The 15554-nt window shown below is 37.9% G+C and overlaps 1 protein-coding gene across 1 annotated transcript in view; it reads right to left on the bottom strand.

Moving 5' to 3' along the window:
* Lyst (lysosomal trafficking regulator) overlaps positions 1-15554 on the bottom strand; it is a 161980-nt gene that overhangs the window by 130103 nt on the left and 16323 nt on the right. The window contains exons 2-3 of the mRNA XM_028769800.1: positions 10970-11055; positions 8033-8231 (exon numbers count right to left, since the gene is read on the bottom strand). Of these exons, the coding sequence (XP_028625633.1) occupies positions 8033-8224 (192 nt within the window). The 5' untranslated portion in view covers positions 8225-8231; positions 10970-11055. The remainder of the gene's footprint in view (positions 1-8032; positions 8232-10969; positions 11056-15554) is intronic.

Raw genomic sequence — 15554 nt, forward strand, 5'->3', positions numbered from 1 at the left:
AGGGAGGGAGGGAGGGAGGGAGGGAGGGAGGGAGGGAGGGAGGGAGAAGGGAGAGAGGAGAAGGGAGAGAGAGAGAGAAAGAGAGAGAGAGAGAAAGAGAGAGAGAGAGAGAGAGAGAGAGAGAGAGAGAGAGAGAGAGAGAGAGGGAGGAGAATACAAGAAGGGAGGAAAGGGTAGAGGAGTGAAGGGGACTGTTACAAAGAAAATATTTGCATGCTAACAAAGACTTCTATCTCTAATACATGAAGAACTGTACTGGATGACAAAAAATGGGCCTTCAAAATGAAATAAACTTAGACATTCATAAAACAATATAAAATAGTCCCCCTTTCCCACAGTTTCACTTTCTGTGGTTTTGGTTACCCACAGTTAGTTACTATAGTAAAAGAAATTCAGGAAATAACTCATAAAATTTAAATAACTTTTATTAAAGCACATTGACACAATCTTTTTTATTAATTATTGTTTATCTTTTACTGTGTTTATTTTATAAATTGCACTTCATCATAGATATCTACATGTAGGACAGGAAATATATATATAGTTTAGTACTAACTACCACATCCAGTGTCATAGCACATAGCTCTTGCAGAAAAGAGTAGTCATTACACACACACACACACACACACACACACACACACACACACATATATCACTAAAAATACTCAACATCCTTAGTTGTCAGGAATAAAATTAAGATAAATTAGGTAAGTTTTCACGGTCACGTAAAAACAGCTAATACTAGAAGAATGATGGCATAAATCTTAGAGAAACTATACATAGAACAACTAAAATTCTTGTACAAAGCTAATGAACATTTAAAAAACATGGCTCAACCACTAAAAACAACTCGAAGGTTCTTACAAAGTTACACAAATAACTATCCCTTCACCTGTAATTTGCACACCCAATGAAAGATGTAAACACAGAAAGACTTGTAAGAATGTCCATAGCAGTTTTATTCATAATAACTAAATGCATATACTCTAAATGGCTAAGCAACAGGTGAAGAGTTAAAACTGTGGTACATCAAAACACGAATCAGAAGCAAGCAAACATGGCTGACTGATACAAGAGCATGAATTTAACAAGCTCAGTCACAAGAGGGCAAACTGGGATGACAGAATTAGACTTAGATGGCAGCAATCAACACAGCAGTTAGCTCCCAGTGGGCAGCTGGCAGAGGCTGTCTGAAAAGGGCATGATGAAGCACTGAGTGTGACAGTGCTGTATGGAGATAATAAACCCTTGTCAAAAGCCATACAACTATATAGTTTACATATACACATTTATTTTGTTGATTCTATCTCAATAAATAATCTACTTAATTCTTTATAATAAATATTGGTAAAGCAAAATGGATCTACAGTGGATAAAAAAGGGTGTAAATCACCCCTTCCCCCAAATACTCAAAATATGCCCCTACTCATACAAAAGTTGCAGTCTTCTGTACAATGTGCATCTTTGTGTTTAGTGTGATTCCACCTTAAGAGAGACGTCTTGTTCAACTAATTTCCCTTAAAAACTCAAATGGTCACTCTCCACTTACTAACTGAAACAATCAAATATAGATAAATTCTATTTTTAAAATGGCTATTTATCTGTACTCCAAAGATAGCATCTACTGTCCCTACAATAATTGCTATAAATATTCCAAAAAGTGGCTACATAAGAAGAAGAGATTAAAAAATTATTATATAGGAAAAATATTATTGCAGTTAAAGGTTGAGTAATTTTAGTCATTTAGCTACATATTAAAGGTTATTTCACAAAGGGATCTGTCATATTTACAACCCAACACAGTTCATAATAACTGTTATGCTGGATAATAAACAGCCTGGCCTTAAAAAGGGCATATAACTTGAACAAACTCACAAAAAAAGTATGCTTTTGGGCTTATAAGGAAAAAAAAGCTCAGCATATTCAGTTGTCAGTGAAATACAAATAAAATTATAAGCCATGGGACTGGAAGGATGGCTCAGCAGTTAAAAGCAGAAGCTACTCTTCCAAAGGATCTGGGTTCAATTTTCATTACCCACATGGCTGCTCACAACCATCTGTTACTACAGTGTCAGGTGATCTGACGCCCTCTTCTGGTCTCTGTGGGTGCAAGGCACATACATGGTACACAGACATGCATGTAAGCAAAACATAAAATAAAATAATTTAAACAAACTATATGTTACCATTTAAAATTCATTTAGGCCTTCCATCTGGGCCCGAGCACTGAGCAGATCCCAGGCGGCTGCTCTGCACCCAATCTCACAAAACCCAGAGGAAGTGGGCCTTCCAGGAGCTCTAACCCTGGCAGCATCTTAGGTAAGGAAATAGCAACACCAGCCACAAAAGGGAGTAACTGGGACCCACTAGGACCCAGGAATTCACTCCTGGCCTGGAGCACTGGTTCCTTCTAGTCTGGGCCTGAGCACTGAACAGATCTTGGGCCCCAGCTCTAACCCCAGTAGTAACACCCACCCCACACGGCTCTGAAACAACCAAGACAGTAGGAAAGACAGGCTCCAGTAAGAGATAGGGCAGGTAGTGCTAAGGTAATCCAGATGGCGAAAGGCAAGAGCAAGAACATAAGCATCAGCAACCCAGGGTACTTGGCATCATTAGAACCTAGTTCTCCCACACTAGAAAGTCCTGAATTCCCCATATCACCAGGAAAGCAACATTGAGATTTAAAATCATTTCTAATGATGATGATAGAGGACTTTAAAAACGACATAACAATCTCAAAGAATTTGAGGAGAACACAAGTAAACAGGTAGAAGCCCTTAACGAGGAAACACAAAAATCCCTTAAAGAATTACAAGAGAACACAACCAAACAGGTGAAGGAATTGAACAAATCCATCCAGGACAAAAAAATGGAATAGAAACAATAAAGAAATTACAAAGGGAGACTACCCTGGAGATAGAAAACCTAGGGAAAAAAATCAGGAGTCATAGATGCAAGCATCACCAACAGAATTCAAGAGATAGAAGAGAGAAATCTCAGATGCAGAAGATACCATAGAAAATATGACACAACTGTCAGAGAAAAAGCAAAATGCAAAAAGTTCTTAATACAAAACATCCAGGAAATCCAGGACACAATGAGAAGACCAAACCTAAGGATAATAGATATAGATGAGAGTGAAGATTCCCAACTTAAAGGGCCAATAAATATCTTCAACAAAATTATAGAAGTACACTTCCCTAACCTAAAGAACTAGAAGCCCATAAACATACAAGCCTACAGAACGCCAAATAGACTAGACCAGAAAAGAAATACCTCCTGTCACATAATAATCAAAACACCAAATGCACAAAACAAAGAAAGAATATTAAAAACAGTAAGGGAAAAAGGCCAAGTAACATATAAAGGCAGACCTATAAGAATTACACCAGACTTCTCACCAGAGACTATAAAAGCCAGAAGATCCTGGACTGACATCATACAGACCCTAAGAGAACACAAATGCCAGCCCAGGCGACTATACCCAGCAAAACTCTCAATTACCATAGATGGAAAGACCAAGATATTCCATGACAAAACCAAATTTACACAATATCTTTCCACAAACCCGGCCATACAAAGGATATTAGCGGGAAAGCTCCAATAAAAGGAGGGAAATTATACCCTAGACAGAGCAAGAAAGTAATCCTCTTCCAACAAATCCAAAAGAAGAGAGCTACACAAAGATAATTCCACCTTTAATAACAAGAATAACAAGAAGCAACAATCATTGTTCCTTAATATCTCTTAACACCAATGGACTCAATTCCCCAATAAAAAGACACAGGCTGACAGACTGGATCTGTAAACAGGACCCAGCATTTTGCTGCATACAGGAAACCCACCTCAGTGACAAAGACAGACACTACCTTAGAGTAAAAAACTGGAAAACAATTTTTCAAGCAAATGGTCCTAAGAAACAAGCTGGAGTAGCCATTCTAAAACCTCCAGCCTGAGAACACAAAGGGAGGGACTCATAGCTCCACCTGTATAGGTAGTTGAGGGTGGCCTTGTCAGGCATCAGTGAAAGTGGAGGGCCTTGGTACCCAATAGTTTGGATTCCCTAGTGTTGGGGAATTTGAGAGCAGGGAGGCAGGAATTGGAGGATTGTGGGAGCACACCCTCATAGAAACTCCCAGAATTATATGGATTAGATATGATAGAGACAGGCCACCAGAAGACTAGATTCCAGAATTCAAACGAAAAATATATTGATACTAAAATTTGTTTTGAGAATTGTATATTGCAGAATACACAGCCTTGGTATATCTACTCATCAAGCAAGCAAGCTGAGCAGACCTGCTCGAACCTCTGATGACCTGGAATCTCAGATGAATGCAGTGAAAACACAGACGACAGAGGCTTATCAATTTACTCTTTTCCCCCTGCCCCTCTTCTAATATCTCAACACCCGTAATTGGCTTGAAGAAGTTAATAAAGAGTCGGCGCTCCTATTCCCTGGGCTGGGGGACTGAGGTGGTTAATATTGGGCTGTCTTTCTAGGGAAAAGTAGTGGTTTTGTTGGAACAGGGAGGAATAGCTAGGATTTATTGCATAGCCATAACCTATTGGTAGAAATCTGTATAATTGTTATTAAGCTGAAGTTATAATTTCTTTAATGGTACAAAATTTACTTTGATTTTAAATTTAAGGTTTTCATTGGCATGAGTTTCTTATTGATATAAATGTGAGATTAATATTGTTACTCTCATAGGCATTGTGCCTATATAACAAATTTAGGAATACAAGGCTTAGGCCCAGTCCTTCTTTAACTTTTTTAACTGATTTGAGATGGTTAGCCTGTGAGTTAAGGGCCTATAGCAAATTCATGGCTCTGAGTTTATTGTTAGGGCATTTTCTATATTTTATTTAGAAATAGCTGAGAGGAGTTAACAGACAACAGTCCAGATTGCCTTACATGGATAGTTAGTTTTCAAAACGTCAGAAGTCCACAGAATTGACATCACAAACATTTCTGCATTAAGGTTCATCTTGATTAGAGATCTGTCTGCTCCTGACAGCTTTCTGTCTTGGATTCTAAGAAGAAATCAAGCGTCTTTGGAGTTACTCCAGTTGTGGTGAGACAGCCACTAGGCGAGAATTGCCTCTTTTCATCTACAGACAAATTACTGTCCAGAAAAGGACACATTTGCAGAATAGTCGACTGATTATATCTGCCAAGACAGAGTAATCATCCCTTAATAATTCTGTATCACTAGGTCTGTCAGATGATCCTGGGCCAGAAGGCTGAAGTTCGGATACTCCAACATTTTGTAGTATAGGGACTGTCAAAGTTTTAGAAGCTATGCTTTGTGCTTCTCATAATTTCAGTTAATTCAGTCATTCTGGATTTCTGAAGGGGTTGAAGACTTATAGTCTCATAGCCAATCCCAGCTATTTACTTTGAGAGAAAAGACTTGAGAGGATGGTTTTCAGTTGACATTCATTCTAAGGCCAAGAAAAAAAGCCAGGTTCAGAACTAAGTCTTTTAATTAGGAGAGATGACAGAGGTTCTGGTTAGTCAACAAAATGATGGACTGGGTATTAGGTCTATCTTGTACCTTACTGATACAAATTGGTATAGTTATGCTCTAATTGTATTTTGAGAGAAAAGTTTTATCTTAACAGGAAGGGTGATATCTAGGAGGAGCTATGGTGGGAGGAATAAGGAGAAGAAGAGGAGGAGTAAGGAGAGGAGGAGGAACTAGGAGAAGAAAGAAGGGGGAGAGGGAGGGGAAGGGAGGGGGGAGGGGAACATGGAGGCAGATGTTTTCGTGTCTCCGACAGTCAAAGACAGTTGGTATATCTAGGTTGGGTATTGGGTTACACTTCTGATTGTATGGGCATCTTGTTATTGAGCATTACCAAACTTATAAAGCCTGTGATTAACATTTTAACATAAAAATTTAAAAAAAGGAAGAGCAAAAAAATTAATAATGTGCAAATAAATAATTCTGAGTTTTCAAAAAAATTTAAAAATAAATAAAGCAATACTTTTAGAGCAAAAAAAAATTCATTTAGAATGTCTAATCCTAAAACATGACAAAACACTACTAGAAAAACTATTGTTGCTATTATGACTTAGATGATTTTAGGCATTTTTATTGGATATTTTATTTATTTACATTTCAAATGTCATTTATTTACATTTCAAATGTTTCCTCATGTCCCCTCCCTAGAACCCCCTATCCTTTTTTGCCTTTATACCATTTTGATTATATGCAAGTCTTAAGGTCAGTTCTATTAAGGGGCTAGCAGTACAATAGATGCAAATAGTCAAGGAACAAGCAAGACAATAAACATAGTCAAAGAAAAACCAAAGCATTAAACCCAATTACGTGAACACTCCCATGATCATTGTTTCTAAGGGCTTATCAGGATGACTAAATAGGCATTTTAGTAATACATTAAAGGATATTTTGTGGATTATCAGGGCTACATATGGAAACCTTGTCTCAAAACAAAAGAAAACAAAGACTTAAAACTGTTATTCTACTCTGTGGTGGTTTGAACAGGTATGGCCCCCACAGACTGCTATGTTTAAAAGCTTGGCCCACTGGGATTGGCACAATTAGGAGGTATGGCCTTGTTGGAGTAGGTGTGGGAATGGGCTTTGTGGTCTCCTATGCTCAAGCTACACCCAGTGTGGTATACAGTCTCCTTCTGCTACCTGTAGATCAAGATGGAGAATTCCCAGCTCCTTCTTCACCACCATGTCTGCCTGGATGTTGTTATGCTTCCCACCATGATGATAATGGACTAAACCTCTGCACTGTAAGCCAGCCCCAATTAAATGCTTTCCTTTATAAGAGCTGACGTGGTTATGGTATCTCTTCACAGCAATGGAAACCCTCACTAAGACATACCAGGTACTCAATCTGTTTGTTTTCTGCCTTTAAGAAAATGATTTAACAATCAACTTTACTTGCTAGGATTTCTCATATAATCAACTTTTATAATGCATAAAAAGCATATAAGCTAATGCATAGTTGTAATCTTAAATTGTGCACTCTTCCAAGCCCCTGATTCAAAACAATAATATACATCTTCTAATAATCATTTGCTGAAAGCAGCAAACAGAGAGGTGGAAAGCAATCTTTTGTTTTGGTTTGGTTTTATGTTATTGTTCTTTTTGGGGGATGCTGGTTGATGTTGTTCTTGTTGTTGTTCCTGAGGCAGGGTTTCTCTGTGTAACAACTCTGGCTGTCCAGGAATTTACTAGGTAGATCAGGCTGGCCTTAATCTCAGAGATCTGCCTGCCTCTGACTCCTAGAACTAGGATAAAAGGCATATACCACCACATCCAACTTGAAAGCAATCTTATAAAATAACCACCATAAATGTTGAAGACAACATTGGGGTACTTCCTGATAAACAATGATGTTTGTAGTACTGTTTGTTAGTTTCTGGGTCAGTTTGGGTCAATTGGAGTCTATACTTAATCCCTTGTAAAACCCTTTTAAAGATTTCAGTAAAGCATCCCTCATTCCTTCCCCATGTGATGCCTCCTGTGATGTTCAATGAAGACAGAAAAAAAAAAAACCCTTTGTTAGGGACAGACACACAGATTTACAGGAAAACTTTAGGCAGTCACAGATTCAGACTCATGCAACAGAGAAAGGGTGGAAGACATAGAGAACATGTCTAAATAGAGAATCCAAATCTGGCCTTGATTTTCATTAAATGACACCAAAGGGAAGTGCTTCTATTTATTTCCTTAATATAATAACAATGTATTATTGGTGACTTGTTTACGACTGATGCATTCAAATCAACTACAAAAAACCTATATACAAAACCTGTTTAGAAAAAAGGCCACTTGAAATTCTAAAACATTTCAGTTTTAAAAAGTATCCAAATAAATAATATTTTCACAAACAAGGCTATTTTTTGTTGGAGTAATGTGAAAGATACACAATGTATTAATCTCTTTAACACAAAGAGATTATCAGGAAATGTGAAATCTTTAAGTTACTAATTGATGATCAACAGTAACATACTGATGAACAATTGTTTGATATGACATTACCTGATCAATGATAGAATTTAGTTTGGTAAGTAACAGAAATCCTCGTCCATGGACAAGGTACTGTCCAAGAGTTGCCATGTGCGTTTCCTCTTCTTCCTCTTCCCTGGCTTCTGCCCTCTGGACCACTGCATTGCAAAGCTGGTTGACGTCGATCAGAAATTCACGTGCCAATGAGTTGCTGTCGGTGCTCATGACAGAGCTATAAAATGAACAGGATATGAGAGATTTTTTTTAAATAAATGTAAATTTACCTTTAAATATATGTGATTTCTGTAGACTGACTTAAAACTGCTAGATTTCGGTTTCTAGCTCTCTACTAGTCTCAGGCATGGTTCTGACCTTATTAGGTAATTCCTGTGACAGTGCTAGTCCCAGGTTTGAGACTCCTAAACACAATAGGCAACATAAATGACACTGCTTGGGAGAAGACACTAGTGAGCAGTGTCTGACTTTCTCTCTTACATAGAATAAAAATAAACCATTACTTAGGAAATGATTCTTGCTTTACATGTTTAAAACAGATAAAAGGATCTTTTAAAAATATAAATTAGAGGTTGCAGAAATGTCTTAGTGGTTAAGAACCCTTGCTGTTCCTGCAGAGGACCTAGATTTAGAATCCATATGGCAACTTACAACTGCCTGGTAACTCCAGTTCCAGGGGATCCAAGGCCTCCTTCTGGCCTCCATGGGCACCAAACACGCATGTAATGCGTGTGTGTGTGTGTGTGTGTGTGTGTGCAGAAAAGACGCTCATACACATAAAATGAAAATAAATAAATATTACGCTATAGGATAAATTATATAATATAGTATAACATAGTTTTCCTCTTGATATAATGCAGTCACTGGCCTACTCTCCAAAATCACCAACACTGAGTCAATGCAGGAAGTGGTGCTTCCTGTCAGGTGAGTGAGAACTAAAGAAATTCAGCTGTTGAGCTTATGCCACTTTTAGCCAAATAAAAGGCAATGTGCCATTTTAAGATTAAGGAAAACAAGCAAGGTAAAACATACAGGAATGAATATAGAGGGAAAACATACGACCATTCGGGAGAAAAAAATCACAAACAAAATAGCCAAAGAATTTCAAAATAGTTTTATCTATGGTCAGAAGTAATTTGGAGAGCTGAAGAGGGCTCAGCACTTAAGAATACTTGCTGCTTTGGCAGAGGACCTAGATTTAGTTCCCAGAACCCACATGGCAGCTAACAACCTTCTGTAATTGCAGTACCAGAGGATTTGACAAGCTCTTCTGGCCTCTGTAGGCAGCAGGCATGCATATGGTGCACATACATAAATACAAGAAAAACATTCATACATGTAACAGCTTTGTTTCCATATTACCTCTCTTGCTCTTTATTTTTTTAAACTGACAAAATTTTATTTATTGCATGCAACACAATATTTTAAATATACATGTATCTACTTACACACACTGTGAAATGGTTACATCAAGTTAATTAATGAATTTAATTATGCTACACTTATGAGAACATGTAGGCCCATGGTTTTAGATTTTTAAAGATATAATATATCATCACTGACTATAATTACTATGCAGGGCAATAAATTATCACTATTTACAAAGTGCCAAAGTTCTGAATTCTATGCAATATTCTTACAAAAGTTCCATCCTAATTACATTAACACAAACAAAACACAACACTAATATAGCACTAGAGATATTTCTATTTCTAGGTTGTACATTAAGCGTTCATTACTTTCTAGAATAAATGTTTGATATACCTGAATATTTTCCATCCTTTCTGAGAATCAACTGAAAAGACAGGCATATATTTTCCTTAAATTTTTTCTAATATTTCACATACTCAGGAAAGTATACAGAATACATAATGTGAGCACAAACACAAAAGATACACATAGACTAAACACAAGTATTTTTAAAAGATATATAACATGAGATTATAGCCAACACCCAGAATTTATAAGTGGTAGCATTTATGATGTTGAAGTAAGTTTGTGAATATTCATATGTGTGTGCAATGGAACCAAGATTACAGCACAGGAAACCTACACCCACACCACCTGATATTTATCATTATCAACCATTTTTTTTACAGTTTATATATGTTTATAGCTATAAAAATATTTACCACTTAAAATTTTTATATAGAAAGTATGTCACAGGTATTTATAAAACACTTTTCCTTTTAATATTATTTTCTTTCCTTTAAACCAGTGGTTCTCAGCCTTCCTAATACTGCAACTCTTTATTAACAGTCCAACTATGAAATGATTTTAGTTGCTACTTCATAACTATAATTTTTCTGCTGTTACGAATCGTAAATATAGATATCTGATATGCAAGATATGTGATACGCGGTTCCTGGAAAGGGTCATTCAACCCCCAAAGGGGTTGTGACTCATAGACTGAGAACAGCTGCTTTAAATCGCCTGGTAATGTGTGTTAGTATTCTGTCTAAACTCCACCTCCACAGTTACCTGGCAACAGCCAGGTATGCTCCTCCCCACAGTTACCTGGCAACAGCCAGGTAGGCCTGCCCACTATAAAAAAAGCCACTTGCCCCCTCCTCTCTCTCTTGATCCGTTGATCCCTTGCCTCCAGCTCCTCTCTGTCTGCTCTCCCCCTCCCCGCTTCCCTTTCCCCTCTCTCCACATGGTCATGGCTCGGCTCTACTGCCCTCCTGGCTCCCCTCCCCATGCCCTGAATAAACTCTATTCTATACTATACCATCGTGTGGCTGGTCCCTCAGGGGGGAAGAGATGCCTTGGCATGGGCCCACTGAGACATCCCCTTCCATCATTGGTTTCCTTCCATCATTTCAATGTGTACTATAATAAACCACAACAAACTGTATATACACTTTCCTAGGGAGAATCTGTTTACTTTAACTATACAGTTCCAAAATTGGACCTTGAACCAAGTCTTCTGTTAATACTTATTACATTACTCACCAGTCTTTCAACACTTCTGTAACATTCAGCTTGTATATAATTTTGGCTCATGAACTAGATAAAACGGTCTCAGCATAAGGCTTCACCTATAAGAAGAAGATACAAATACATTAGTGGCAATAATAAATAATGTTAATAAAGTTCTGACAAAAAATCAGTAGCCTGTTTTTGTATGTGATATATGTAACAGGCAATAAATTATTTGTAATCCCAAAACGCCAAATGAAAAAATCCTAGCCAGCTGAGGACCTCTTAGAACCACCTCACAGGTAGCTCTGCCTACCCACTCACCTGCTGACCCTAATAGCCTGCCACCTGGGAAAAGCTGCACATCTTATACAGATAGTATTACCTAGTGGGCAACCCCAGCCCCCACTTCTCAAGCTGAGAATGGGGCAAAGCTACATATCTAGCACAGATAGCACCAACTCCTAAACCCTTGCTGTTAAACACAATAAATTAGTGCATCTCTCAACTGGGATCAGAGAAGCTTGTAGTAGACAGTAATTTAACACAGAGACCCTTAACTGGTCAATATACAGAGACTAAGAGATTGTGTATTGTTCAGCCACAAATGGGACGTTATGTATCATACCCTTCCTCCCAAGACTTGGGGATGTAGGAAAAGGAGATAGAAAGACTGTAAGAACCAGAAGCAACAGATGACTACAGTGAAACAGTGTTTCCCACAATACAACAGGAAAGCTTCACAGAGAAACTGACAGTGGCTGTGACTGAATGCTCAAGACCTGCACAAAATCAAGCCAGACAAAATCCCAGAATGAAGCAGGAGGTGGTCAGAAAGTTCCACCCCTGAAGAGTTATAGGGAACTGATGACTGCTAGGAGGCTCAGTCACTTCTTCAGGGATACAGCACCTGGAGGCTTCCCATGCTCCAGTAGATGGCTCCACATCTATGCATACTGGCTACACTAAGTGGACTCTGGGTTTTAAAAAAGAGAGAGAGAAACAGAACATATGAAAACAGAACATAGGGAATAGCGGTGGTGGGGATAAGGGAGGAATTGGAAAGGAGGGAATGGGGTGTGAAGTTGGTCAAAACAATATATGCATACATGAAATTCTTAATCAACAACAAATTTAAAGTAAAGGATAAACATCTAGCTCCAAGAACTGAGTCTTCAGGAAAGAAATCCTGGAATATGAAGCTATAAACTTCATCACAGCACTCTTCCTTTTCCAGCTCCTACTACCACATAAGGCACAAATTAGCCACAACGGAGAATGAGACAAGCATCAGTCTCTTAAACAGGGAAATCTAGGGAATGGTGGAATACCACCCATATATAACTCAGTGTTCTAACAGACAGCCAATGTATTACTCTATCAGGGCGAATGGTATTTGAAGATATATGAGAACTCAAAATACCAAAACCAAATAATGATAAATTCCCACCAAAATTCATATTCTTAAATTCCTTGTTTTGTTTGAATTTTTTAAATGAAACTGAAAATTTTCTGTGTATAATACAATGAAAGCTACTTCAGAATACTAAGGGAAATTTTGTGCTTCTCAGAGCAATAATATGCTTCTGTTTAGCTATCTGTATAGTTTAGCTCTATAGTTTTTACCTAGAACACATAAGGAAATGTTTATTAGCTATGGGGTTTATTTTTAATAACAAGAATTAAAAAATAAAAGTGATCTTCAACTGTTTCAAAATACTTAAAATCCAAAGACCTGCCTTGAGTATCTTGGCACATGGTCTTGATGACACATTATTATACGCTCTGGAAAATAAAGCAGACAGAAAATGGAACACAGAGCCATGCGAGAGTGCACAGAGCTTTGTGAGAATGAGAGAGCAGGTGAAGTCCACACCACTAGTGAACACTAGTGAAGTCCACACCACTAGTGAATGGTGCAGCAACAGCTCAGATAACTTCCCACAGAAATTTAGATATATTACAGCTGTAGCTGTACCTGCCTTCAAAGCGGGCAGGGTAAGCTATAGTATCTGGGATAAATTCTTCTTAGAGAACTGATGCAAGTGACTGCTCACCTTTCCTGTGTGTAAGTGTCTACCAATATTTTAAGATCATCTCTAGAATTTTGTGGGGGTAACATCAAGTTCACTAAAATCTATGGAATCTGCATTCTCTTAAATTTTGGAACACTGCACTTCTACAGCTTCTTACAAGTTTTCATTACAATTCCTCAAAGATTACCAGTTTAGCAAAAACATTAGCAGATCTGTGTGGAATCTGACCCTTAGGTGTGAATTCATTTAGCCTAGCCAAAGGTCCTAGATCTCTTCTCTTGCCTTGGGCTTCAATTTTCTCTTACGTTTCTCACTTTCAATCTTCATTAGTCTGCCTATAGATCACTCTCTTCTAGTCAGAGAAAATGAAGAATGGAAACTGAGAACTTTTGCTTATTCTTTGAATCCAATTACAGGGTCAGTTTGTTAACAATTTATTTATTTGTGTAATGTGTTTTTCTTTTGTGTCTTGTGTATGCATATTATTTGGTTTCATAACCTTCTTTCTTCCTTCTCCACATGCTATTTTAAAGTCAGTCCATTTGCCTAATTTATTTTTCTATCTCTTTTTCCTTCATATATTTCCAGTTGGTCAATAAAAAACACTATGACTGCTATATGACCACTTTTGTTTCCATAGTCTATATCCATGGCACCTTATTTACATTTTCTTTAAACCTTACAAATTTATTTTTTATTTTAATTTTATTATCATTGTATATGAACTTATGCCTTTGTTATTTTTCTATTGTTGTTAAGTGACACTATGACCAAGCCAACTTACAGAAGAGTTTCTTGAGGCTTACAGTTTCAAAGGGTGAGCCCATGGCCATCAAGACTAGGAGTAAGGCAGTAGGCAGGCAGGCATGCCCCTGGAACAAAATCTAACAGCTTACATCTGATCCACAGGCAGGAAGCAGAAAGAGTGCCAACTAGGAATGGGATGGTCTTCTCCAACTTCAAAGCTCACCTCCCTACTCCCACCCCATTGACATATCTCCTCTCTCAAAGTCATACCTCTTAATTCTTTCCAAACAGTTTCATCAATCAAGAACCAAGTATTCAAATATGAGCCTATGGTGACCATTCTCATTCAAACCATGTGTAAGCACACATGCCATGGCATACATGTAGGAGTCAGAGGACAATTTTGTAGAGTCAGTTTTCTCTCTACCTTTACAAGCATTCTAAGTATTGAATTCCAGTCATCAGGGTCATGTGGCAAATGCTGAGTCATTTCTCCAGTGCCTGAACCCCATACCTTAATTTGCTGTATCCCAGCTGTGGTGGTTAATCTTGTCAATTTTATTGAACTGTGAGATCAGTACCTCTGACTATATCTAAGGATTTTTTCCAGAGAGCATTGGATCTGGAGGGTTCTGACCCAATCACTGGTTTAATCCACTGATACAGTCAAGATTCAACAACAATCAGGAGGTTAAAAAAAAAAATTGTGGAAGACAGAGCTAGCTGGAGGAAGTGGGTTGCTGGGGATATGCCCCTGAAGGGGGTATCTTGGCACTGACCACTGACCCCTTCCTGTTACCTCTACTTCCTAGTTACCACAAAGTAAGTAGCCTTTTTCTAATATGATCCTACTGTCACGATTTTCTGTCTTATCTCAGGAACAAAGCAATGAAACCATCTAACCATCCAGTGAGACCTAAGATGCCACAAACATAAATAAATCTTTCTCCTTTAAATTATTTCTCTCATTTGTCAGTGACAAGAACTAATTTTAACACATCTACCTGGTTCCATGTTCTTCCTGTTTATAATTACAGAACATCTAGTTGGTACTAGATTAAGAATACAAAACACTGCATCAGCAAAATGGTTCAGTAGGTAAAGGTGCTTGCCACCAAACCTGATGACCTAAATTTGCTTCAGGAACTCACAATGTGGAAGGAAGAAACTGACTGCAGCAAGTTGTCCTCTGACTTGTATGCATGTGTCATGAGATGCACATCGCCAACACATACAGATAAATAAACGTAATTTTAAAAAAAACATGTAAAAAGGAATACAAAACACACATGCACAAAAGTCTCAGTCTACCACAAGAAGCTCATGATACAGTGACAAAGGAAAGCCAGGATTGAGGATCCTGCAAACTATTAAGGGCACCTGACCCAAATGAGAGTCCAGGAAGCTTCCTGAAAGAGGTAATCTTTAAGCTAAAGGATTTTTAAGTGGAAGATGGACAGATGATGGGAGAAAGTGAGAGGAAAAAGTATTACAGACAGAAAGCAGTTCCAGTTAAGTCACTGAGGACATTATACTAAGTTTAGTATTATAATAGAAGATACAGGGAACAGGTGGGTGGAGTAGTAGGTGAAAACCAAAAGGGGCGATACTTTTGACATTATACAAAGAACTTAATCTACTAGCTAGTGGGTCTCAGAATCACCCATACAGTTTCCAATGTTTCACCTTCAAAGACTCCAACCCCATAAGCTGAAGATGGCCCAACAGCAACACATTTAACAAGCTTCCTAAGAGATTCTGGTGAATAGGCCTAATAGAAAGCCCAGGACTAACTTTAAATATGAGAGTAACACAGTCAATGGTGAACAGATAGA

This window comes from Grammomys surdaster, unplaced genomic scaffold (genome assembly GCF_004785775.1).
Source record: "Grammomys surdaster isolate TR1022 unplaced genomic scaffold, NIH_TR_1.0 194, whole genome shotgun sequence".
Classification (NCBI taxonomy): Eukaryota; Metazoa; Chordata; class Mammalia; order Rodentia; family Muridae; genus Grammomys; species Grammomys surdaster.